A 24885-nucleotide genomic window follows, 5' to 3' on the forward strand; every position below is an offset into this window, starting at 1 on the left:
GAAAAAATGCTTGTTCTATTAAAAAAAAAAAGGAATAGCATTTGAAATAAGGTTTTCCCATCCCACCTCCCTCCTGCCTAGGACTAAAAGGTGATAATCACTCCTAATCACAGGATTTTCCTTCATGACTAGGAGTTTGAGTTTCAGGATTTAGGTGCAATTAAAAAGGGATTTATACACCATTATTTTTTATTTGTTTATTTTCTCTTTTATAAAGTATTTCTAACATGGCCAAACTGCACTGCTGCTGCTAAGAATCTCTTGTGATCTGAGAAGGCTTGAAGATTAAATTCTTCCTTAAGAGCCAATAAAAATAAAAGTAATGATAATGATACCAACAACAATAAACTAAAGCTAAATGGGATGTAATCATGATCAGCTGGAATAACACTGGGTGAGGAAACAGAGACTTGATACCTGGCTAGAAGAGGTTGTGTGCTTTGCTAAAGTTATGGTCTCTGAGCAACCTGGTCTAGTGGCAGGTGTCCTGGGAGAACAGGATGGGCTTTAAGGTCCTTCCAGCCCAAACCACGGGCTCGGTCTTGAAATTATTGGTGAGGGGTTTGCCTCGTGTGTTACCACAGCTCAGATCATGCCATGGTCCAAAACAGCAGAGTGCTAAGAGGGGATGCCCGGGGTCAGAGGCAGAAGCACAGACCCCAGGAGCAGGTCAGGAGCAGAGGAGGTGGTCTGTGCCACCAGCCCGGCTGTGGGGCAGTTGAGGCTGAGCCACCTGTGCCTGGTGAAAGATGGGTGCAGTTCTAGGGGCAAGCCAGCACCTCGGTGGGAATCCTGGTTTTGTGGGAGCCATACAGCTCACCTGGCCTTCAAAAGTCTCCTGGGATGCTTCCCTGTATCCCTAGGGACACAAGTGCCATCAGACTTGTGGCCCATAGTGACTGCAGGAAGGGATGGATCCAGAATCCTGCAGAGCTGTCTGCCCGGGGCTGTTTGAGAGGCTGCCCTGGATCCCTGGCCGTGCCCGGGGGGCTGGAGCAGCCTGGGACAGTGCCAGGTGTCCCTGCCCGTGGGCTTTGGGGTCCCTTCAGCCCAAAGCACTCTGTGGTGTTTTTGTCTGTGATCAGGGGCCACGTGGGGGGCTCAGCCATTACCCAGCGAGGGCACATGTCCCCTCAGCCTGGAGCTGTCCCCTCAGCCTGGAGCTGTCCCCTCAGCCAGACCTGTGTCCCCTCAGCCAGGAGCTGTCCCCTCAGCCAGGAGCTGTGTCCCCTCAGCCAGACCTGTATCCCCTCAGCCACGAGCTGTCCCCTCAGCCTGTGGCTTTGTCCCCTCAGCCAGACCTGTGGCCAGAGCTGTTTTCCCCCTGGAAATGGAGCACTTTGCAGCTCTCCTCTTAATTTGGGAAGCTGCAGGCGGCCACCTCGATTGCTCTGGTTTGATCCCAAAATGCAGCTGCTGGCTGGGAAGGAGGCCTGTGTGTGAGGACCTCGTGTCCCTGTGCTCCCAGAGGAAGGAGGGGTGAGCTGAGGGGGCTTGTTCAGACCCCCTGAGCCTGCAGAGCTGCTGCTGCCCGTGCAGGACGCGTTGTCGTGGCTGAATTTAGCAGAATTTAGAATCTCCCCCTTTTTCACACAGTGGGGCCCTGTCAGGAGGTACAAAAGGCAGCAGTTGGGATGCTGCAGGGATAATCCTTCCTGCTCTCTGCTCCGGCTTCTTGTGGCTCTGCTCTTTCCCAGCCCAGGGAGCTGTAAATGGCTCAGCAGGCATTTAAAGCAGCCCAGTGCCTGCTCAGGCCCTGCCTTTGCTGCTTGTCACCATCAGCACGAGCTTTGTCACATTCCCACCAACTCCCAAGGCTCTCTGGAAAACCTCAGCTCATTGAGAGACCAAAGATGAACCCAGGCCAGGGCAAAACATGTAAGAGCTGAACTAGTGGAAATCAATTAAAATAAAACCCACAGAAAGGGCAGGGATAGTGTGCTGAGCACCTCAGGAAATAAAGCTTCAAAATAGATTAAAATGTGACTAATTTAAGCAATAATTTAGCCTGTAGCCTGGGTTAAGCTTGGCACATGAGTAATTTGACCATCAGACCAGAGCTGCTGGTTGGTTCCAGGTGGAACCATTGCTGAGCTTCTCCCTTTCAGTCCCATTTAGTGGTTGAAGGAAATAATTCCACATGCATTAGAGATTTAACAAATAGCCACAAGGTCAAAACAGTCATTGGTCTTTTAAACTGTAGGAATTTTAATACCTTTTTAGACTAGATTGATAAATTCTTTCATGGAGAAGGAGGGAGGCAGAACCACCACTGGGTTGTACAGCTGCCTCTGCAGTGCCCAGTTTCCAGGTGCTAAAATCGAGGGATGGAGAGTTCTGGGATGATCTTAAAGGGTTATTTTAGCTTTTCTGTGGGTGGGGGAGCGCCCTGTCCGTGTTTGGGGTGTCCTCAGCTCTGAAATTCTAGTTCCAAACCAAACAAAGCCAACAAAAACTTCACTGTGTTTCTGCAGAAGGATTTCTCAAGGGTATCAGGAAATGGAAATGGATACAAAAAGCCACCCCCCAAAAAAAAAACAATCAAAAAAAAAATCCAAACTGTGTATATATCTATGTATATACATGACTATCTCTCTATAGAGGGCACTTTGCAGGAACACTGTGCTGTACTGATCTCGAAATCTCTGCCTGCCTGTGTCTCTTACACCTTTTGCATCGCTGTTCTCTTTGTTTTAGGGGAAAAAATTAGATTACACCTTGTCAAATTAAAATAACAAAAACTAAACCAGTCAAGTCTGTGTTTAAAATTACAGAGCTGCGTGAAAAACAATTGGATTCTGATTATTTTCTGTTCAATCCTGTAAAGAACAACAGAAAAAAAAAATTAAAAAGAATTGCAAAAGACCAGAGATGTTCAGCCAGCCTGTCGCTCAGCCAATGTGGTTTTTTAAGTGAAAAGTTACAATTATTGGGAAGGTAATGGATTTCCTCCAGACCAAATCCAAGCCTTGGTCTCATTCTTTATTTATCTACCTATTTTTGTATTTCTTTTCTTTACTGTGAAGGAAATGAGGAAGGAGATGGGCAGGAGGAGGGAAGCTGCTCGTCCTGTGGAGGGGCGGAGGTCGGAAATCCAAACCCCAAAAGGTCTCAGGCCAGGGGAACGAGCTGGAATTGGAACGGGAGAGGGAGAGGCAGAGGCGGCTGCACGGACACGCAGGGCAGGGGCAGACCACATTTGGGAGGGGAGGACAGGTGTAATCTAAGCTTCACTAATAATGTAGAGGCTGCACATTATTTTGGCACCCTTTCCCCTACCCCTCCTCATTTTGGAGCAAGACGGAATGACTCCTGTCTCCCCAAAATGGCCAATAATGTCCGCCTTCTCACCTCATTTGGAGCAGCAGCTTGCTGAGTGTCAAAATGTTTAATACCATTTGGTTTTGTTTGGTGCTTTCAACCAGTCACTTCACTTTCTTTTGTTTCCTTTTTCGATTAATTTCTTCTTTAAGGTATAAGATGCATTTCTCTTTGAGTTGGTTTAATGTGAATCGGGGTTTGAAGTGACAGGTTCTTGTCCAGGACATTCTCCTTTCCCCACCTCGCTCCTCCTCCAACATTTTTTCTCTCTGAGGGAATCTGGAAGGGGCTTTAAAAGAGCAGCTGGTGGGGTTCCTCAGCACAAACCGGTTGGTCCTCAGGTTTCTCTCATTAGCAGCACCATGGGAACACATTTTAAGGATGGATTCTGGTGTTGCAAAAGTCAACCCTGGACCTCCCAGTGTCTCTTCCAATCAGGTCTGTAAATCTTGCAAAAACACCTCTCACCTTGTGGACCCTGAGTGGTGGTGGGGAACCTGAGCCATGCTGATTGGGACCAAAAAAGCCAAAAATGCCACTCACAGAACACAAACTGGGTGAACCTCTGCCTCCGTGAGCAGCAACAAAACCAATTGGCTTCCCAAGGGTGTGAAAAGTTATGGATCTGTTCTGTTTCTAAAGAAGAGCACGATTTGGGGTGCAGATTTGCAGTGTGAATTGCTTATCCAGCAATTAAACAGACTCATAACTAACTGCACTTAAGAAATTTTCCTGTGCCTCCGAAATGGCTTCTCTGCATTGAAATAATTTAATTGCATCCCAAACATCCAGCTCCAGTCCTGGAATCTGGTTCTGTCCATAACAAGCTGTATCCTTGTTTGAAAAAAAGCTCCTGAGAGTTTTTTGGCCATGGACAATGTCTGTTTGTGTGTGCCTGCTTGTGTGTGTCTGTCGGGAGCTGTTGCACATGGAGCATGCACATCCGTGTACGCATGCGGGGTCTGCCAAAGCTGTCCTGGAAACCAAGCACCCCTGGAACTCAGGGAAGGGCCTTCTTGCACCAGAAACTGGGGAAAGTGTTATTAGGCAAGTGTTTATAAAGCAGAGCCCTGACTGCCCCATCCCAATGTTTCCTTTCCAGAGAGGGCAGTTCTGTTCTTCCCCATCCTTTGAAAGTGTTGGATAGCAAAATGGAAGGGATCTCTTCACCTGATTTTTTTCTTGTGAAATTCCCCTCCTTCAGCTGCTGTGGAGCTGGACCCAAAGCTAAAATTGGTCTTGATTCCATCTCCAGCTTCCTTTCCACCACAGCTCTCCTCCTGGGCCTTGACCTAAAGGCTGACCCAGAGATTCTCAGCTTGACAAAAATCCCTGTCTCCAGCCAAATGCAAATGTTACAGCAATTAAAATAAGCAGCAGCCCGATGCCTCTGGGTAGCCAGAGATGAACCCTGTGCCTGTTGTGGTTGTCACAGCCCTGAGCCATCACAGGGCTGTATCCAGGGGACTCTCTGAGGTCCCCAACATTTAACTGGAGTTCTTCTCCCATCCTAGATCGGTGTGTGGATGTTGGTATATCTGTGCACACAGGAGAGTCTAGTTTTTTTTTAAACCAGGATGCACCAAGGAAGTGCTGCTGCCTGTTTTGGGCTCGTATCAGCCCTAATCCAGATTCTCCCTCCTTGTGGAAGGGGTGGTGCTGGGGGCTGGCATCCAGAGGTGCTGGGTGCTTCCCTAGGAGGGTGACAAGCTCACTAAACCAGCCCAAAGTCAGGATCCCTGAGAGCCCAGGGCTGAGCTGCACCCTGGGAGCTGTCAGGAGGAGGGCAGGGCTGCTCTGCAGCTTTTTGGGAACGTGCTCTGTGCAGCCCCTGAGCTTGTGTTTTGTGAGTGGATTTCTCCTTCCCTGCCCAAAACCACAGCCAGGAACAGTTGGTTCCCTTCAGACTCCGATTCTCAGCACTCCGCCCTACATCAGATGATGCTTTTCAGTTATTAAATTCTGGTTTGTTCTTTCTTTTTCTTTTCTTGGTTTGGTTTTTTTTTTTTTTTTCCTTTTCTTTTTCAGTTGGGTTTCATTTCTTTGCGATTAGCTTCGGTTTGGATTAATTGTCTTGTTCTGTTCCCATGACAACTCAGTGTTTGCATCCCACCTGCCGTTGTTTGTTGCTGTTGATGCTGTTTGCTGCCCGGATCTTGTCCGGACGTGTCTCCCCATTCCTCCTCACCTTTCCCACCTTGCCTCCCCTCTCCAGAAGGTCACGTGCCAGCCCCCCCTCAGAAGAGTCATCCCCACCCCAGATGTGTCTGCATGTTGACCCCACTTGTTTCTTTCCGAGTTCTCTCCATCTTGTCTCAGACTGTGACAGGTGTGGTTTCCACCTGGCTCCATTTTCTGAAGTGTGGTACTTCTGGGAGCAGTGGGAAGCAGGATGGAGTGGGGAACAGGGATGTACCTCGTGGCTAGGGCTGAGTGTTCTCCCTAGTGGCAGGAGGGAGCAAGGAGCAGGCTTCCTGATCCTTTGAGCCAGTGCTGGTGCCTGAGGTGGAACAAACACCGTGGTACCCCCCTACACCTTTCTGCAGGTAGAAAATCATCTTCCAGTGTCAGTGGCCAGGTGAGCTTGCAGCCCCTCCCTGCACATCCCCATCCTTGTCCCAGCTGAGGCCGTGCCCCCCGTTCTCTCTGCAAATCCGTGCATGCAGGAATTCCCCTTTGCCCCCTCGGAGCTCCTCATGCCACCAGTCTGGAAGTCTTCTCTTCCTTGGCTCCCAGTGCTGGTTCCTGGCTACTGGTTCTCACAGAAAAGGGTCTGAGAGCCCGATGGGGAGAGCAGACCTTGCTGTGACAGTGTCCCTTGTCACCTTGCAGGGGCTGCAGTTGGCTTTTGTTTGCCAAAGCCCCACTAAATGGCAAACAGCCTCTCCCTCTCCTGGCAGTGCCCTTCCCCTTGGAAAAGATCCGCAAAGCTGGAAGATAAACACTAGCAAGCCCCAAGACAGTTCCAGGGGACATCTGAAGGCACTGGGAGGGACAATGGCAGGCTCAGCCCTGCTGCCCTTTGCTTTGCTTTGGCATGAGGCAAAGCCACCGAGCTTTGGAGAGGTTGTGCAGGGGTTACCTGGGAACAGGCAGCAGGAACAGGCAGTTCTCAGCCCCCCAGCACTCCAGACCCCCCTGCCCCTCGCCCACCCTGCCTGTGGCAGTTCCTGCATGTCTGTCCCTGCAGCTGGAGGAATCCTGCACCCCTGCTCCCCTCCAGCTGCTGCAGTTCCTGCATTTTCCCCGGCTCCTGTATCCTTTTGTCTTTCTTGTGGGAGGAGACCCTGCCCGCAGCCCCCTCCCTAGGCCCTCTCTGATCCACACACGTTCTCCTTTGTCCATTTCCCTGCTTTCCCCCCCTAAGGACGGGCACCCAGCATCCCTCCAGCCTGCCCAGGTAGCTCAGAAAATGGAGCCAAGGAAACCACAGCCTCCCCTTTGCGTCCATGTTCTTCCTGTGTAAGGTCTGGAAGCTGCATCCACCTCTCTGCTAAGGAGATGCACAGAACATGTCACTGTTTTCTCAACGTTAAAAGTTTCATTACCTTGTTTTTCTTATTAATTCTATTCTATTTATTATTCCGCCAGGGCTGAGATGTGACAATGTGAGCCACCACATTGAGTCACATCAGCTAGAAAAAGTATGCAGCATTAAAGTGGGTTTCCCCCTCCCCTCCCTCTCTCTCTCTCTTCTTTCTCCCCTCCCCTCTTGTTCTCCTTCTCCTGGTCTTCCTTCCTTTCTCTGTCGCTCACTTTCTATCCAGTATCCATGTGGGCATTTGCTACCGCCCAGAAATTATATTTCTCTGCATTTTCCTCTCTCTTTCTCTCTTTCTCTCTCTCTCTTTTTTACCTATTTTGCATGATGTTTGTGACTCTGAGAGCTGCATCTATCGATGGAACCGTGTCAGATCTTAAAGAGGCTTCGTTAGGGTTTCTATACCCGAAAACCACAAAAATTTCATTAGAGTTTCTCATCTTTTCCACACTCTGTCTCGCTCCAGGGGGGCTGTGTTCCCCTGGACGCTTCTCACACGCAGACACCAACCAAATTCTGTCCCACTCCGGGGACTCCCTCTCCTCCCTCCTTTATCCTTTTGCCTTTCACTTCTCCAGTGGAGCGCCTGGAATTTGGGGATGTGATACTTCTCTCTTTGTTGAATTCTCTGGGTCCAACAAGGCAAAACGTTGAGAAGTTTCCATCTCCATCCCAACCTTCTCCTGGCCCCCCACCCCAGGTCTGCAGCAGCCCCGGGTGGGAGAGGGCCCCTCTCTGGAGGGGGCACTGGACCACCTGGGTGGTGGTGCACGGGCTGTTCCTCAGGAGAAGGGGCCCGGGACTCAGACCCCACTGGGAGAGGGAGGAGCAGGTTCCCGGGGTGTGGAGCGGGGAGCTGGGGGCCCCGGCGGCCGCGGAGGAGAAGTTTGGGCTCTCGCCATGCCAGCTCTTGCCAGTAAAGATGAGAAATTGCTAATAAATTTTTGTGTATTTATCTGTGCTGTGATGGGTCTAATCTTGATCAATGGAACCCTGTTGCTATGAAATATCGCTTTTATGTCTATATTCTATATATTGTTTGTGAAGTACGAATTTATTTGGAGTTTATTTTTTTGGTTTTTGGTTTTTGATTTTTTAATTTCTTTGGCTTTTTGTTTTGTTTTTAATGAAGGAAGAAAATAAACTGTGACAAACCCCATCTATATTTAAATTATCTTTTACTCTTTTTTCTTTTTCTCCTTTCTTTTCTTTCCTTTCCTTTTCTTTTTCTTATTTTTATTTATTTTGTTTTCCTCTTTGTTTTCTGTTCGTTCGTTTGTTTTGGTTTGCTTTTCCGTTTTGTTTTTTTGTTACCTCTGTGCGTCTCGTCCACAGTTCGCCGTGTGGCCCCTCGCTTCTCCATCCTCCCTGTCAGCCATGAAATCATGCCCGGGGGCAACGTCAACATCACCTGCGTGGCCGTGGGGTCTCCCATGCCCTACGTGAAGTGGATGCAGGGAGCGGAGGACCTGACGCCCGAGGATGACATGCCCGTGGGCAGGAACGTGCTGGAGCTCACGGACGTCAAGGACTCTGCCAACTACACCTGCGTGGCCATGTCCAGCCTGGGAGTCATAGAAGCCGTGGCCCAGATCACGGTGAAATGTAAGGGAGGGGGAGCAGGGTCCTGAGTGCACGTGTGGGAGTGGGCACTGAGAGCTGAGTGTCCCAGCATGAGTGCAGGGCATGCCTGGGCACGTGCCCTGCTCGTGCATGGGAGCCATGGTGGCACGTGTAGCAGAGTGGGAATGTCCCATGGTTTGTGCCTGTGTCATCGTGGGTCTGCATGGGGAGAGCCTGTAACTGCCTGACCTGCACAGGGGACACGGTCCTGCATGGCCAGGAGTCCTGCACAAATGGGGGGTGTGTGTGCATGGACAGGGACAGTCCTGCACGTCCAGTTGTCCTGTATGAATGGAGTATGTCTGTCCATGGATAGGGACACAGTCCTGCATGACCTGGTGCTCCTGCACGAGTGGAATGTATGCCCATGGATAGGGACAGTCCTGCATGGCCAGGTGCTCCTGCACAAATGGGATGTGTGTGCATGGATAGGGACAGTCCTGCATGGCCAGGTGCTCCTGCACAAATGGGATGTGTGTGCATGGATAGGGACAGTCCTGCATGGCCAGGTGCTCCTGCACAAATGGGATGTGTGTGCATGGATAGGGACAGTCCTGCATGGATGTGTGTGCATGGATAGGGACAGTCCTGCATGGCCAGGTGCTCCTGCATGAATGGGATGTGTGTGCATGGATAGGGACAGTTCTGCATGGCCAGGTGCTCCTGCACGAGTGGAATGTGTGCCCATGGACAGGGACAGTTCTGCATGTCCTGGCCCTCCTGCACGAGTGGAATGTATGTCCATGGATAGGGACAGATCTGCATGTCCAGGTGCTCCTGCATGACTGGGATGTGTGTGCATGGCTCCTGGTCCTCCTGCACGAGTGGAATGTATGTCCATGGATAGGGACAGATCTGCATGTCCAGGTGCTCCTGCATGACTGGGATGTGTGTGCATGGCCAGGGACACCGTGGCTGTATCGTGGGCACCGGGAATGTCAGTCCCTGTCCTTACCTGTGTGTGCACGTGGAGCTCTGTGAGCACGAGCAGCAGGACAGACCTGTGCACCATGAGTGCCCCGTGCTGGGATCTGTGCATGTCCTTGGGGATCCCCCACTCAGGGAAACCCACAGTGGAGGGGAAGCTGGTGGCTGGAGACCTTCCCTCGCTTTAGGACACCTGAGCTGCTTGTTAGGAAGAAAACTGTGGCTCAAATCCCTGCATGCTGTGTCTGTCCTGACATACGAGGCTGGCTGGGCACGGTGCAAGGAGCCTTGGATGGCTTGGAGCCTGCATGCCATCCTGTTCCAAGGCCTGAGATCCAGCCAAGGCCCTGAGGATCTCTGGCATGTGCACCCTTGCAGTAGAGCTTAGTTCCAGCATCTTAGTGGCCGTTGTTGCCTCAGCAAGATGGGGAATAAGCCCAGCTTCCAGCTAGTGCTTCCCAAGAGGAGCACGGGTGCCATCTTCAATCTATTCTGTCCTCAGCAGGGGAGTATTAAACCCAAGCAGGAACCCCTGAGGTTGGGTGAGTGTAGAGCTCTGTGAAAGCTGGTGTCTGCTCCAAGTACTGGTGTTGCCCGTAAGGGATCTGGGAGAGGCAGGGTGGGAAAAGATCCATGGGTGGGGGAGAGGAGAAGCACTTGGGAGAAAGGGAGGGATAAGGAAAAACAATCCTGTCACATCAGTGATCTGTCTGAGGAAGGTCTGACAGGAGAAACGAGTAGGGGCTAGAGAATCTTGGCATGACACCCGTTCTGAGCTTCTGCACAGGCAGTGGGGCTCTGTGCCAGCAGAAGGATGCCTGGGGCTGGGCTCAGGTCCTCTATTTTCCTGAGTATTTCCTTCCTTCCCTTTTTCCCTGTCTTACCCTCTCAATCTAAAAAGCTGCTGTGTAGGGCAGATTGCTTCTGCTTCCAGCTCTCCCATCTCCGCACATGGGGAATCTCACCCTGCTGGTACCTCCTGTCTCTTGTAATTCTGTTTGGCTCCTGTTCCCTGCGCTGTTCCTGTGTGTGAGCACCTGCAGCTCTCCTGGGCAGAAGGTGAAAGGAGAAATTTGAACTTTATTGTGACCAGGTCTAGAGAAGTTAGGCTTCAAGGCCAGGTTGGACAGGGCTTGGAGCCACCTGGGCCAGTGGAAGGTGTCCCTGCCCATGGCAGGGGTTCCACTGGATGGGCTTTAAGGCCCCTTTCAACCCAAAACATTCTGGGATTCCATGATAAGAAGTTGAAAAGTAGGGTTGAAAAGGGTCTGAAGTGTGCAGTGAGTTTGTGGCTTGAGGGGAAGCCCTCCCAGCATTTTTGGAGATTCATTCTGGAGAGCAGAGCCTGCCCTGTGCCATTCCTTGCCCGTGGAGGCTCAGCAGAGAGGTGTGAGCGTGTGCTGGGAAGGAGCTGAGGAGCTGCTCTCCCTCCCTGCCCCAGCAGCTGAAGCCTGTGCTAATGATTCCAGATGTTTAGCTGGACACTTTGCCTTTGATGGAGCAGTTTAAGGAGGACAATGAAGTGGATAACTAGGCTCCTCATATTCCAGCAGCACTTTCCTGAGCTGCCAGGATTGGTGCTGTGCCCCCGGCTCCTGCAGCCCAGACCAATTAGGTGCCATTTCAGCATCTGTGGTTTTTTTTAAATGCCCGTTCTTCCTGATTCTCAGCACTCCCCAAGGCTCCTGGGACGCCAGTGGTGACAGAGACAACAGCAACGAGTATCACCATCACCTGGGACTCTGGAAACCCAGACCCCGTGTCCTACTATGTCATTGAGTACAAGTCTAAGAGCCAGGATGGGCCATACCAGATCAAGGAGGACATCACCACCACGCGCTACAGCATCGGGGGGCTCAGCCCCAACTCCGAGTACGAGATCTGGGTCTCTGCAGTCAACAGCATCGGGCAGGGCCCTCCCAGTGAGTCGGTGGTCACCCGCACTGGGGAACAAGCTCCAGCCAGTGCCCCCCGCAACGTGCAGGGCCGGATGCTGAGCAGCACCACCATGATCATCCAGTGGGAGGAACCCGTGGAGCCCAACGGGCAGATCCGGGGCTACCGAGTCTATTACACCATGGAGCCCGACCAGCCCGTCAGCAACTGGCAGAAGCACAACGTGGATGACAGCCTGCTGACCACCGTGGGCAGCCTCCTCGAGGACGAGACCTACACCGTGCGAGTGCTGGCCTTCACCTCCGTGGGGGACGGGCCCCTGTCCGACCCCATCCAGGTTAAGACACAGCAAGGAGGTGAGCACCTGTGTGGCTGGCCTGGGCTCTGGAAGGAGAGCTGCTGGTTGGATGTGGAGGTTTAGATGCAATGTTGGGAAGGAATTGTTTACTTGAGGGTGGGGAGGCCCTGGCACAGGGTGCCCAGAGCAGCTGTGGCTGCACCTGGATCCCTGGAAGTGTCCAAGGCTAGGCTGGACAGGGTTTGGAGCAACCTGGGATAGTGGAAGGTGTCCCTGCCCAAGGAACTGGATGAGCTTTATGGTCTCTTCCAACCCATACCATTCCATGATTCTAAAGGTCTTTAAGAGATGTAAAACTGCCCAGGTAGTGGTGACACTTTAACTCTCCCTAAAGTACCCAGGAACTACTTTGTCAGAGATGAGTGGGGAATGAGCCTTATATGTTAAGCTGCAAACACAAGGTGTTTTATCACGGACTGTCACCCAGCACATTTTTGGCATGGGGTATGGGAGGAAACCCTATGTCCTCAATGGGCTGCTCATGGGCTTCCTACTTCCAGAATCTTGTAATACTGGGATGGATGCGAAAAGATGTATTCTGCACTGCTGAGAAAGAGGCATATGATCCACTGGGATTCTTCCATCTCCAGCAGCTCTGCACACGCTGGAGTCCTGCAGTGGGATGTGACTCCACAGCTTTAGAGCAGGGCCTGCCCACGCTGCAGTGTGGCATTTTGCTGCTGACGTGCTCTTCCCACACAGGCTTTGAAGAAAACAGGGCAAGAGCCTCCAAATTAGCCAAGTTAATGTGGTTTCTACTGTTTCTCATCTTGCCTCCTCTGCTCCGTCGGCTCCCTCTCTGTGCCAGTTCCCGGGCAGCCGATGAACTTCCGAGCAGAAGCCAAGACCGAGACGAGCATTGTGCTGTCGTGGAGCCCCCCACGCCAGGAGATCATAGTGAAATACGAGCTCCTCTACAAGGAAGGAGACCACAGCAAGGAGGTGAGTGCAGGGTGCAGCAGGGCTGGGGCTGAGGAGCTCCCCGGCCCTCCTCCTCGGAGCGAGGGGAGCAGGGCAGGTGTCTCTGGGCAGGCCTCACCTCTGCTGCCTGTTGTTTGGGTTTATTTTCCTCTTCCCCCCTCGCCCATCCCAGGTGCTGAAGAACTTCGAGCCCACGACCTCGTTCACGGTGGAAGGCCTGAAGCCCAACACTGAGTATGTCTTCCGGCTGGCCGCCCGCTCGGCCCTGGGGCTGGGGGCCTTCACCCCGGAGGTCCGAGAGCGCACCTTGCAGTCTAGTAGGTGTCTCTCCTTTCCCAGCCTTCTCTGAGGGGACCACGGTCAGGGAGCCAGAGATGGTGGGCTCAGGGGTACGGAGCTGGGGGCTGGCGTGTCGCTCCAGGGAGGGGGGACACCTTGGGGACCGGCTCCCCTCTCCCCTCACCGGCCCAGCCAGTTGAGACGGGAGCCAGGAGCAGAGCTGGGCTTTGGGGCGCTGGGGCCGGGCAGCAGCGTCCCTCGGGGAGGCAGCAGTGAGGGCTCGTGGTGGCCATGGCCGCGGTGCTGAGCATGCTCAGGGGATGGCAGCCGCGGCCCGTCCCACACAGGCCCAGCCGCCGTCAGGAGCCGGGGGAGGCGGGAGGGAGAGGAGAAGGTGATTGCTCCCAGCCCGACCTTCCCCAGCCTCTGGGGAAGCAGTCCCCGTGCTCTTTTCCGTGAGCACCTCCACAGCCAAGGGGAGGAAGGCCTGGAGCTCTGGGAATGGTCCCGTCTGGGCTCCAGCAGAGCGGGAGAGAGGAGCCCTGTGGAGGCTGGCAGGGGGATATGGATGACACCAGGATGGAGTGTATGCAACTCAAAACGTGCTGGTTTTAGTTTAATGGATTGTCTCCCTTCGCTGTTGCCCTGGGGACAATAACCCTGGATGGCAATATTTCAACCTGGGCTTTTCACAGATCTTTGCTTTTAAATGAGGTGTTTTTTCACTGCATGAGTGGCTGTGGCAGCTGTTCTTTGTGTTTTCTGTCTCCTCTCATCTCTACTAAATCACTCCGCTGCAGTTTGGAGTAGCCGGGAGCAGAACTAACTCAGAAGTGGCTCTGGTCACCAGTGTGAGGAGGGAGAGCCCTGCTCCCATCCCTCAGAGTCCCTAACAAGGGGGAGCAGCAGGCTCTCGGCTGGGCTTTTTAATTGTCACATCCTGCTGTCTCTCCCTTTCCCTGTCTCCTTCTCTTTCTGTCCCCTGAGGAGTGGGAAGAAAGGGGAGTCTGTTTCTGCATAGACAGAATTCCTTACTGGGGCTTTCTCAGGCCTCCACTCCATTCAAAGATTTTTTGGTTTTTCTTTCCTTCAAATGTTTTTCCCCTTTTTTCTTTCTTTTCTTTTTCTCCATACTCTCTCTACGTTTCATAGGAAAATCCTTTCCTGACTCTGCTGCACATCTGCTGGTTCTGATCCCAGTGTGGTACTGTCAGAGGGAGCATTTCTGTGGGGTGGGGGAAATGAACTGAAAGGACCTGAAAAATAAGTGTTAAACTTACACTCTGCTTCTGTTTTCCAAGGGGTTTCTCTCCTTGAGACCTGTGGGGATGGGAGGCAAAGATGGTCTGGGATTTGTGCTTTCTGGTTCAATAAAACAAGCTGGAAGAGGGGTGTGGGAGCTGATGGCAGTAGGCCTTAGTGAAAATTTGTCCCTTAAGGGTGAGGAAAAGGGGATCTGGGAAAAGGGAAGGCTTTGGGGCTTTTTCTAACTTGGCATCTGCCCAGAACACGGACGGGTTTCTCTCTCTGTAGCTCAGCCTTCATAGGGAGAGTCTCATTAATTAAGTGCTCTTAAGAACATCAGCTGGGAGCTGTCAGTGTCCTGTAACACGGTGAAACATTTTTTCCTGGCTGGCTGTTGGAGGAACGAGTCAATTCTCTCTGCTCCGGGTGACATCCTTCGGCTCACAGACCTTCTGGCTCGGGACAGGCTTTTGTGTCTTCCCTCCTCAGCTCCTTTTCCGTTCAGCTCCTCCTTGGCCTGCTCCATGCCTCTTCTTTCTTCTCTCTTCGGCTCTCTGCTTGCCTGCCTGCATGCCCTGCACCCGATGAGCCAGCTCCCTGCTGTCCCTGTCCCTGCTGGGCGATGTCACACCACGATGGCATCTTGCCTCTGGAATGACAAAGCCTCTCCCTGCTCCCCCCTGCTCCTGCTGTCCCCTCCCAGCACCCACCCGCATGTGGCAGCCCCTCCCTGCACCTCCCTGCCAGGGTGGCTCCTCCTGAGCATCATAACCCAAGTAAAATCCATTAAACTAAAGGTAAAGTATCTTTTTCTTCTTGAAGTAGCTGGGTTTTAACTCTTCAAGTACCAGAGACATAGCTTGTAAAACGGACAGGCTCTCATGGCTGGGAGAAGCTGGTTTGCCCTTTCTGGTTAGCCATGACCTTCCCAGGCTCCCTGGCAACTCTCCCACTCGGAAATTCCAGAGGGCAAAGCGTGCTCAGCAGGCAGGGGTGGCAGGGTGGGTGCTGTGAGGCTGCACGTGCAGGTGTGGAGGAACAATGGGGCTTTCTCACCCTCTGTTCCTGCCCGAGGAAGGATTTCCCCCCACGTAGCTCCGCTCTCCCTCCTGTCCCCCTCCTCACAGTACATGAAGTGAATGAAATACCCAAAGTCTATGGTACCTAAAGGGTTAAAAAACATGATATTGTGCAAGGTCAGTAAGGGTCATTCTTGTGGCTTGGACAGTCAACTTTAAAGCATGTAAAAGGTGCAGCTCAGGTGAGTACTGGCTGGTCTCAAGCAGATTCACAAATACAGTCCACCCTGTGGCTGCAGGCTCACCGCCGGTGGCTCTGCAGACACTCCCGGATGTCCTGGAGCCCTGGGAGGGTGGGGAGGGGTCCCAAAACGCTGGTGGAACCAGCCAGCAGGCCGAGGCAGAGCTCTCCTGGCTGGGGCTCCTGCCTGTGCCTGGCTGAGCCCAGCGAGGGGCTGCTTGCAGAGCTGAGCTCGCAGCCCCGGAGGGGTTGGTGGCACTGGGCTCCTGCCGCGGCTCCCGGCTCCCGGCGCTGTGCCAGCGTCCCCAGGGTCACACAGGTTGGGCTGGATTGTGAAGGAAACAGTGCCATGAGCTCCCAGAGGCGTGTCCAGCGTGGCCAGCCAGCACCCCTGGCTGTTCTCCTCCGCTGCTGCAGCCCAGGGGTGACGGGGAGGGGGCCGGGCAGGACCTGGGCCTTCTCCCCCATCACCCACCCCCACCCTGCCTTTTTGACCAGAGAAAGTGCAAAACCATCCCAAAAGGAGGCCTCACCCAGGGCCTCTCAGTAGGTCCCTGTGCTGGAGCGTAGAGGGTGAGTGAGCGAGCGTGGCAGCGCAGACAGTGACCCCAGTGCCAGCTGGAGCTGAGCTCTGCTTCCTGGGGCTTTCAGAATGAGGTGCAGGATGAAGGGTAGGTCAGGTCAGACCCTCTCTGCAGTGGGTTTCTCAGCTGTGGTGGCTTTGGCTGGAACTAAGCAGGAAAAGTGGATTTTAATATGCCCAGGCTCTGATGAGGACAAAAAAAGAAGGGAATGGCACCATGGCAGCAATGGGAGAGGGCTGAGTCTGCCCCTCCATACCTTGAAACCACCCTTGAGCTGGTTCTGGGACATGGGATGAGCAGTGCACCTCTGTCCTGGAGAGGTGGTGCAGCAATCACAGCAGATGGAGAGAGCCAGAGGGAAGGAGATCTGTCACTGGGAACGTGCTGTCCTGCTCTTTGTGCTGACAGTTTAGCAAAAGAGAACAGATTGGGGTCCAAAATTGCCATTTCTGCAATAGTAGCTGGGGTTCTGCTGGTGGGGGAGGACCTGGGGGGGCTCATCAGGAGCAGAGTAGCATTTTAAAAGCCAGTCATGTGCAGAAACCCACCAGGAGCTTGGTCTGGCCTCGTAGCTCAGTTCCTTTGTTCTCTTGTAAGAAAGTCTTATAAGTTAGCAGTTGAAGCGTGGAAGGTAGGTAAACAGACTGGGAATGTTCTGGAAGGAGTCACTTTTTATATCAGTATTATTTTATTATTATGATTTCCTTTCTGGTGGTTTTTTTTTTTCTTTTTGTTTCAAATTATTGGCTTGATTTATGTTTTATTTTCCAGTTTGTTCTTTTTGGTTTGGTTCATTTGACATCTTCTGTGTTGTTTTGCGTGGCCAGCCATGGCCAGGGCTTGTCAGCCTCCTCACTGGGAGTGCTGGCGAGAAGGGGATCATTCTGCCAGGTTAAAGACAGCAGTAGTGCATAAAAATAGAAGGAAAACACCCAAAATGTCCTACTGGGCAGGGTGCTCAGACAGCAGTAGAGGGATTATCTCTGCCCTTTTTGAAAAGCCACTTCCCTCTGTCTCCTGGAGGCTCCTGCAAAGTGTGTGGCTCTCACTCCAGTGCCAGCTGGGCTGAGTGTGACTGGATTTAGCAGAGTCCTCAAGGCAAACTGGGCCTGAACATCTGGGTTTGACTCAAGGGTGGGAGTAAGAGGTTTGGAAACAATCATTCCTCACTAAAAGAGCTTTTTGTTGATGAAAAAGCACCAGAGGAATGAGAAGCAGTGACCAGCACTGATCTACTGCTTCTTGCAGGTGATACCTGGGGGGTTTGTGAGTTCACCCCAGTTTCCTGCCCTGGCTGCAGAGAGTTAAAAGCTCTTTATTGCAGCTGGGTGATATTGGATTTATTGATTTGCCCTGAGAATGTATCACTCTCTGCTTCCCTGGGCTGATCAGTTGTCCTTAGTGACAGGCAGAAGTGTGGTCTATTCCTGGAGGTGTTCAGGGCCAGGAAGGAGCCCTGGATGGTGGCAGCTGTTCCTGCCCAGGGCAGGGGATGGGACGAGAGGAGCTTTAAGGGAGAGCTGTGGGTTCCACCTTCCCCACTCCTGGTCACCCTTGGGCAGGCATCTGCTGCTGCCCTGAGAAGGTGCCTGGGTAGCCACAGCTCCCAAGGTTTTCTGCCAGCATGTCCAGAAACACCCTGGTGTAGTTCAGGCAGAGAGTGCAGTGGGAATCAAACTGCTGCTGCTTTGGAAAATCCCCTGGATACCTGAATACCTCACCAAACCCACTGCCTCCCTCCTTCTGCAAGTGCTTTCTCAAAACCCTCCTCTCTAAACACCATGGCTTGGCAGTGTCCTGGGCATTCCCACTGTGGGATTTGGCCTCCTCCAGTCTGGGGACAGCTAATCACTTCCATCTGGAGGTTCAGACTCTTAAATTTAAGCCTCCTGGCAAAAGATTTGCTTTTCTTACTTAATTTTCACAGATCTCTTCAAAGAAATTCAAGATCCCAGAGACTGAGGTTGGAAAGTGCTTTCCCAGCCAGAGCAGGATTTGCCAGGCTGCTGTAAAACAGGGAGCCAAAGGAAAGGGCTTTTATAGGGTGCAGCTGGGTGTTTAGCTGGTGCCAGCTTAGTGGAAGCAGCAGGACCCCTCTTGGCTGGCCCGCTTGCTGGTTTAGTCCTTTGCTTTCCACCATTTCAGTTTTGATGCCCCATTTAATTTCTGTTGGCTTTTTTTTTTTTTTTAAAAACCTCTTCATTTCAGAAAAAAAAAAAAAAGACAACAACAAAAAGCTCTCTTCTCTTTTAATTTTATCTTCCTAAACCAAACTTTTGTACGTTTTATTTTAGATTTTTTTGTTACCATTTTTCCTTTTTTTTTTCTTTTATCTTTCCCATCTTTTGTTTTTTTTCCCCCCTTCCCTTTTCCCTTCTTTCCCTCTCCCGCTCCTGAATTTTCCCCCCTCGTAGAACCGTCTGCCCCCCCTCAAGATGTAAAATGTGTCAGCACCCGCTCCACCGCCATTCTGGTAAGTTGGCGGCCGCCGCCGGCCGAGAGCCAGAACGGCGTCCTGGCCGGCTACAGCGTCCACTATCGAGCGCTGGACTCGGAGGACACGGAGCTAAAGGAGGTGAATGATATCCCCCCAACCACCAGTCAGATCCTGCTGGAGTCCCTGGAGAAGTGGACCGAGTACCGCGTCACCGTGGTGGCTCACACGGAGGTGGGGCCGGGCCCGGAGAGCTCGCCGGTCATCGTGCGCACGGATGAAGATGGTGAGTGAGAGGCTTTGGCTTCTGCTGGGGGGCTCCTGTCCCCTGCTGGGGGGACACAGCCAGGCCCTTCCCGTGGCTCTCGAGTGGTGCCAGGGCAGAGCTGGAGTGGGATCCAAGGTCTGAGTCGTGCGGCATCCTCTGGTGCCATCACCCCATCACCCTCTGGTGCCATCCGAGCACTGGGGTCTGTAGGGTTCTCCTCCCCTGGATTTTGGGGACTTTCTTAAGATCTCTGGGTCTTGACTGCACCACTCCCCCTGAAAAGATGCTGTCACTGAGCCAGGAGCAGCCAAGGCACTAAAAACCTTTGCTCTAAGGAAACCTTTGCTGCCAGAACTTGAATCGTTGTACATCCTGAGATGGAAGGGACCCACAAGGATCAGCCAAGTCCAGCTCCTGGTCCTGCATGGGACAGCCCCAAAAATCCCACCCTGTGCCTAAGAGCACATGTTTTAAAATATTAGAGTTCTTCCCACACAGTCCTTGTTACTGCATTCCTTGTTACTACCTCCTCCTTAAGTCAGAGCTTTTGTCAGTCGTAGAAGGAGGAATCTGTAAAAGTTTCAAAAATCTTGGGTGACAACAGTTCAGTGGCCCCACTCAGACACCTGAATTTTCCTGGTATTTCTACAGTAAAATAAAACCAGGGAAAAGCATGAATGGGTGCATGAAGGGAGAGGAGCACCCTCACTGTGAGGGTAGGACCTCACATAATATAAGTCAAGTAAAATATGGAAATCCCAAAATTTTCAGGAGTTCTTCATCTATTCCAAATAAAAATAATATTAAAAAAGCAACAGGTTTGTCCCTAGTCTTGGTCCTGTTTCCCTGAGCCTCTGCCCACATCCAAATGTAACACAGAGTACCCTGCTCAGAAAGTGTGATTTCCTGGTAGAGGAGGCTGCCATGCCCTGTGTGATTAGTAGTAGTATTTCCAAAGATTCAGCCCAAATTCCATCCAAGACATCTCTTGTTTTCTGTCCTGAGATTCCGCAGCTGTAGCCAACAAGCCCTGTCCTGCCAGAGAGATGAGGGAACTCCAAGGAGAAGCCCTCTCCTGATCCTCTCCACCCTGACCTCCCACAGGTGGGACCAGGGCTTTTCTGGCTCGCTGGAAGTTGGCTTTGCCCTCAGAAGGAGATCTGGAGCTATAATGGTTCCTTCCATCTGAGCAAACTGGGCACAAAGGAGCCTGTGGAAGGCTGGCTGGATGATGAGATGGGGCTGTTCCCATCCTGGGGGTGTGGCAGCCCAGTCAGAGAGAGAGAAAGCTAGATAAATTTTCCCAGAATTGGACTGGGAGACTTTAGGGAGCTGGAGATAAACAATGATAGCCAATTATTAAAAACAACCTGCAGGTGTTCTTTTCCTAATATCTGTTTTCTTGTTATTCTCATAAGATTGTTTGTAAATGGGCGTCTTGCCAATTAGTCTTGCTAGCCAGTCAGTGAAATGTATTGATTAGATGACCAATCAAGTCTACCTGCATCAGAGCAGTTGTAAAAGGAGCAGTCTGTAGTAGAGACGTGTTCTTTATGCCGCTCAGCCTGCTGATGGCTCTGTGTCATTTCTTACTGGACAGTGACACCATGCCTGTGCCCAGGCCATGCAGACCAGGTCCCACAGAGCTTCACAATCCCACAGAGCTGGCAGGCCAGTGCCAGGTGATGGTGCATGCAGGTGCTCAGGTCTCCCCCTCCTCGCAGAGCTCACATCCAGAGTGGGCACTCCCCAGACGAGCAGGGACGGGCTCCAAGCAGCACCCCCAGTGACTGGAGCCCCTCTCTTGCCTCCCTGCCCGCAGTGCCCAGCGCTCCACCGCGGAAGGTGGAGGTGGAGGTGCTCAACTCCTCGGCCATCCAGGTGTTCTGGCGCTCGCCGGTGCCGAGCCGCCAGCACGGCCAGATCCGCGGCTACCAGGTGCACTACGTGCGCATGGAGAACGGCGAGGCCAGGGGGCTGCCCCACATCAAGGACATCATGCTGGCCGACGCCCAGGTAAGGGCTCACCTGGGCGAGCCCGGGAGGCTGTGGGAGGGGGCTGAGCCAGCCCTGGGCAGTGTGACTCTGCAGAAGGGCCCTGGGGACCTGGGACATGGTGTGGCTGTCTCTCTGCAGTTCCTTTGTGCTCCCAGACAATGTTGCTGTGGAAGGGTATGCACTTCTGTCCCAGCACTGAGATAAATATACATCCTTCCATTCATCCTTGCTGTGTCTGGGAAGTCTTTTAATTCAGGCCAAGGCCACAGTGGAATCTACTAATTTCTCCCACTCTACTTCTTCCCTCATGCTTGCCTGGTAACTTCTGACCTTGTGTGGCTGCTTGCTCAGGGACTCCTTCCTCATGCTGTGTCTCTGTCTTTCCCTTCTTTCCCCTCTTGTATTCTCACGTGCCAAACCTCTCTTGTTCTCTGCCCAGTGGGAAACAGATGACACTGCTGAATACGTAAGTAAAAACATAAAAATCCTCCCATGCTGGTTCTGCCTCTTCCCTTCTCCCATTTCCTGTTGTGGTGTGATATTTTCCTTTTCCTTTTTTTTTTTGTTTTTGTTTTTGTTTTTGCAGTTAAAGTGTGCCTGTTTTAGAGCCTGTTTTGGTGTTCCCATGCATTGTCCCCTCCCTGTCACTGCTCTGTGCCCTTCTGTGATCGTGTTGTTTGTCAGCACGCAGCAATCCCACAGGGTTTTCCCTTTGGCTCTGAAGGAAAGATGGGTCTGCTGCTCCTCCACGGGGAAGCAGATGGCATATTGGATTTGGGACTGCTTTGAACATGTGAGAATCCTAAAATAGTTTGGATTGGAAGGGACCTTAAAGGCCATCTTGTTCCACTCCCAGCCGGGAGCAGGGACATCTTCCACCAGACCAGGGAGCTCAGATGGGCTGCTCTGTACCACCTCTGTGTCTGGAAGAGATAGCCTGGGAAGCACTGGGAGCACAGAATCCATCAGTCCTGAGCTACCATGGCGTGAACAAATGCTTTGTACTCTCAAAGGACCAAGATTCCTAGAAACTCATTGATGCAAAGCACTGAATCATTATGGGTGCTTTTACTTTTGAAGTACCTTAAAATCAGTGTGGCTCATTGGCATTTGCTATTTCTGCTAAAATGATAAATGTTTTCCAAAATCCTACAACTACCAAGGAGAAAGTAGGAGAAAACATTTTCTTCTTGGAATGACAGGGTTCTGAGATGACACAAAACTAAACTGGTGGTGTTTGTGTCTGCTGGGGATTGCCAAGTGCCCTGCACAAGTGAGGGGCCTCCCTTTGAGGGATGGAGAATGAGTCTCAGGGAGGCCAAGCCCCTTTCCTAAAATCTCAGTAAAACTCAGTGGCAGGTGTGAGAGCAGAACAGTTTTCTTGACTTCCAGAAGCAGACCTGTCCCTGAGGTTGATGGCCTCCAAAGTCACTGATCAAAATCCCACTGTTCAAAGTTCTGCTGTTCCACTCCCAGCTCACCATCAGGGGAAATAGTTATTTTCAGGCCTAACAAATTCTTCCCAAGTGCTGCCCTGAGATTTAATATTGAATGCACAAAGGGGTGAGGAGAGGGGAAAGCCATAAAACGTGCACAACATTCCCATCTCCCTCCTTTCTTGGGCCTTGGGGAAAACCCTGCTGCATGTGCTGTCATCCTGTTTGATTTAGCACGGGTGTTCCTTTTCCAACACAGCCCTTTGAAAGGCTGGATCCCTCCTGGGGAAGGGCTGTTCTTGAGGCCAGTGTTCCAACAAAAGCTCCTGGGAGCCAGGTGTGGGGAGGCTGATAGAGGATGGGGAAGGAGGGGGTGGGATTTAGCAGGGAGCTTTAGCGTGAGCGGAATGTGTCGTCTTGCACTTTGCATTCAAGCAATCCCTTTAATATTATGAAAGCATTAAAAATATCTCTTGAGGAGAGAAGAGAGGGGTAATGGTGAAAAAAATGTAATCTCCCTGAAACCTCTGAGCCTCCTCTGAGGCCGCACAGTGGAGTGGAAAGCTTTGAAGGGAGCGACAGCATTTGGATGCTGAAGTGGTTTGTGTGAAGACAGGGATGTGTGAGAGGCAGATCTGGAGGAGGATGCCTTGCACAGGGCCCTGCAGAGCCAGGCTGTGTTTGCAGAGCTGTGAGTGCCTCGCCAGGGGAACGGGGCTCTCCCCCTCTGCCACTTCCCACAGAAGCCCCAGAGTGTCTCGTGCCCTTGGATTTGGTGTTCCTGCATGCTGGAAAAGGGCTGAGACTCCTGCCAGGAGGAGAGAGCTGCTCTTGGGTGTGGGCCTAAATATTGACACGATTTCCCTTTGGCATCTGGCAAACAGGAAATGATCATTGCTGGGCTCCAGCCGGAGACTGCCTATTCCATCACCGTGGCCGCCTACACCATGAAGGGAGATGGTGCTCGCAGCAAACCCAAAGTGGTCACCACCAAGGGTGCAGGTGAGAGCCTTTCCCTCAGCCACTGGGATTCACCCATTCCCTAAAGCCAAGGGGCTTCTCCAGACTCACCTTCTTTCTTCCCACTCCCTTCTCAAAGGACAGACTTGCAGCAAGAGCCAGACTGCCCCAAAGGCAGAGTTAGATTTAGGGAGGGAGAAATCCCTTCATTCCTCACATGCAGCCCTCACCACACGTCACAATTTTCTGTCCAGTGCTTCAGAAAGCCCAGGCACACCCAGAAACACAACAGAGGATGAACTTGTCCCTTGTAATCTCTTGGGCTGTAAATTCCAGTGCATCAGAAGGAAAGGGACTCTTCCTGGTCTGATGGAGAGGCTGCAGCTTTGCAGGTGGCCCACACAGGTACACTGGGGACAGCACAGCTCTGCTCTCAGGGTGGTGACTTGCAAAGACCTGAAGAGCAGCAGGCAGACAGTGGTGCTTGTCCTGCCCACTCTTCTCTTTGGTACCATGTCTGGATGCACATCCCCTGCGCTCAGGACTGCTGGAGGGAGAAACTCTGACAGTATTGACCTTTCCTGGCTCCCATTTCTGGGATCTGGGCTCTGCCTGCACATACCTGCCAAAGCCTTTTCCTTCACTCACCCTCCCTCTTCTCCTTCCCCTGCAGTTCTGCCCTTATTTCTCCTCACTAACTCCCTGCTCTGCTCTCCTTCTTCCCGAGGCTCTCCACCCTTTCTCTCTGCCTGGCTCCCTTGTCACTCTCCCTTGTCACCCTCCCTCATCTCTTCCCATTAGGATTTGCAGTGCAGGTGATCAGTCACAGAGGGATGTTTTCTCCAGTACAGCAGCTATTACCCAAAACTCAATTTCCCCCGACTTGAAATAGCTATTTTTAAAAAAAATCTTTCAAATGGCTCTGTAGCATTCTTACCTTCTTTGCAGTGTTGAGTCAATACACCTTCAGAGAGGAGAGATTTCTTTCTTTATCATTCAGGGCTGGGGGCTGAATTTAAATACAGTAATACATCTAATTTTCTCCTTTACTGTCCAAACCAATTGCAAAATAAAACACTTCCCCCTCTCTGAACTTTCTTCTCACCTTTATTCCAAACAATATTTGTTGTGCAGATGTAATACTTTCAAGCTCAGCTGATTACAGTAACGTTTGTGATAAAAACTGAAACATAAAGGTAATGGCACTCTTTTTCTCTTTAATGTGTTCCTTAGGCATTCCCAAGGGAGGGGCTGGCTCTCCCAGCACCGTCCCTGCCGTTCTCTGGCAGTTTGGAAGGAATGCAGCATTTGTTTCAGAGACAGCCCCTCGTCCCCACTGCTGTCAGTGGATGCAGCAGGCAGAGTTCCCCAGTGTGACCCTTTCAGATCCTGCCCTGCTCCCTCATGCCAGCCCTCACCCTTGCTCAGGCTCGTGCTGTGGGAGTGGGCTGGGACAGCTCCCAACTCCATTTTCTCTCCTCCTGTCCAAGCAGGAGAAATACCAAGGCGGAGAGAGGGAAATGAGATCTCTAATAGTGGAGCTGAGTGTCAATGACGCGTGAGCTGCTGGAATTAATGCTCTGCTTTCTCTGGCTTTGGGGATCTCTGGGCCTGCACGTGTCATTTAACTGTGGCTGTGGGCTTGCTTAGCAGTCAGGCAGTGCCAGGGCTCATTAGGCAGAGACATGGCACTGCTGAGCTCCCCAGAACCCTCAGACATGGGGGAGCTCACTGAAAATGCTCCAGCACTGTGAGTTCCCTTCCTCCAGAGGAGAGGAGCAGCACAGAGTGAGCAGCAGCTCTCCCTGCCCTCTGCCTCGCACGCATTTTGGGC

General features: G+C 52.1%; 1 protein-coding gene across 10 annotated transcripts in view; it reads left to right on the forward strand.

Annotated features, from left to right (window-relative positions):
* PTPRS (protein tyrosine phosphatase receptor type S) overlaps positions 1-24885 on the forward strand; it is a 128733-nt gene that overhangs the window by 76407 nt on the left and 27441 nt on the right. For 4 of the 10 annotated variants that reach the window (XM_041460773.1, XM_041460776.1, XM_041460774.1 and 1 more), the window contains 8 exons: positions 8198-8467; positions 11083-11664; positions 12475-12608; positions 12760-12904; positions 18370-18675; positions 20480-20673; positions 21095-21121; positions 22976-23093. In XM_041460773.1, the coding sequence (XP_041316707.1) occupies positions 8198-8467; positions 11083-11664; positions 12475-12608; positions 12760-12904; positions 18370-18675; positions 20480-20673; positions 21095-21121; positions 22976-23093 (1776 nt within the window). The remainder of the gene's footprint in view (positions 1-8197; positions 8468-11082; positions 11665-12474; positions 12609-12759; positions 12905-18369; positions 18676-20479; positions 20674-21094; positions 21122-22975; positions 23094-24885) is intronic. The other 6 variants (XM_041460775.1, XM_041460777.1, XM_041460780.1 and 3 more) reach the window with 2 other exon arrangements.

The sequence above is a fragment of the Pyrgilauda ruficollis genome, unplaced genomic scaffold, assembly GCF_017590135.1.
Source record: "Pyrgilauda ruficollis isolate IOZ18807 unplaced genomic scaffold, ASM1759013v1 scaffold148, whole genome shotgun sequence".
NCBI classification, from domain to species: Eukaryota; Metazoa; Chordata; class Aves; order Passeriformes; family Passeridae; genus Pyrgilauda; species Pyrgilauda ruficollis.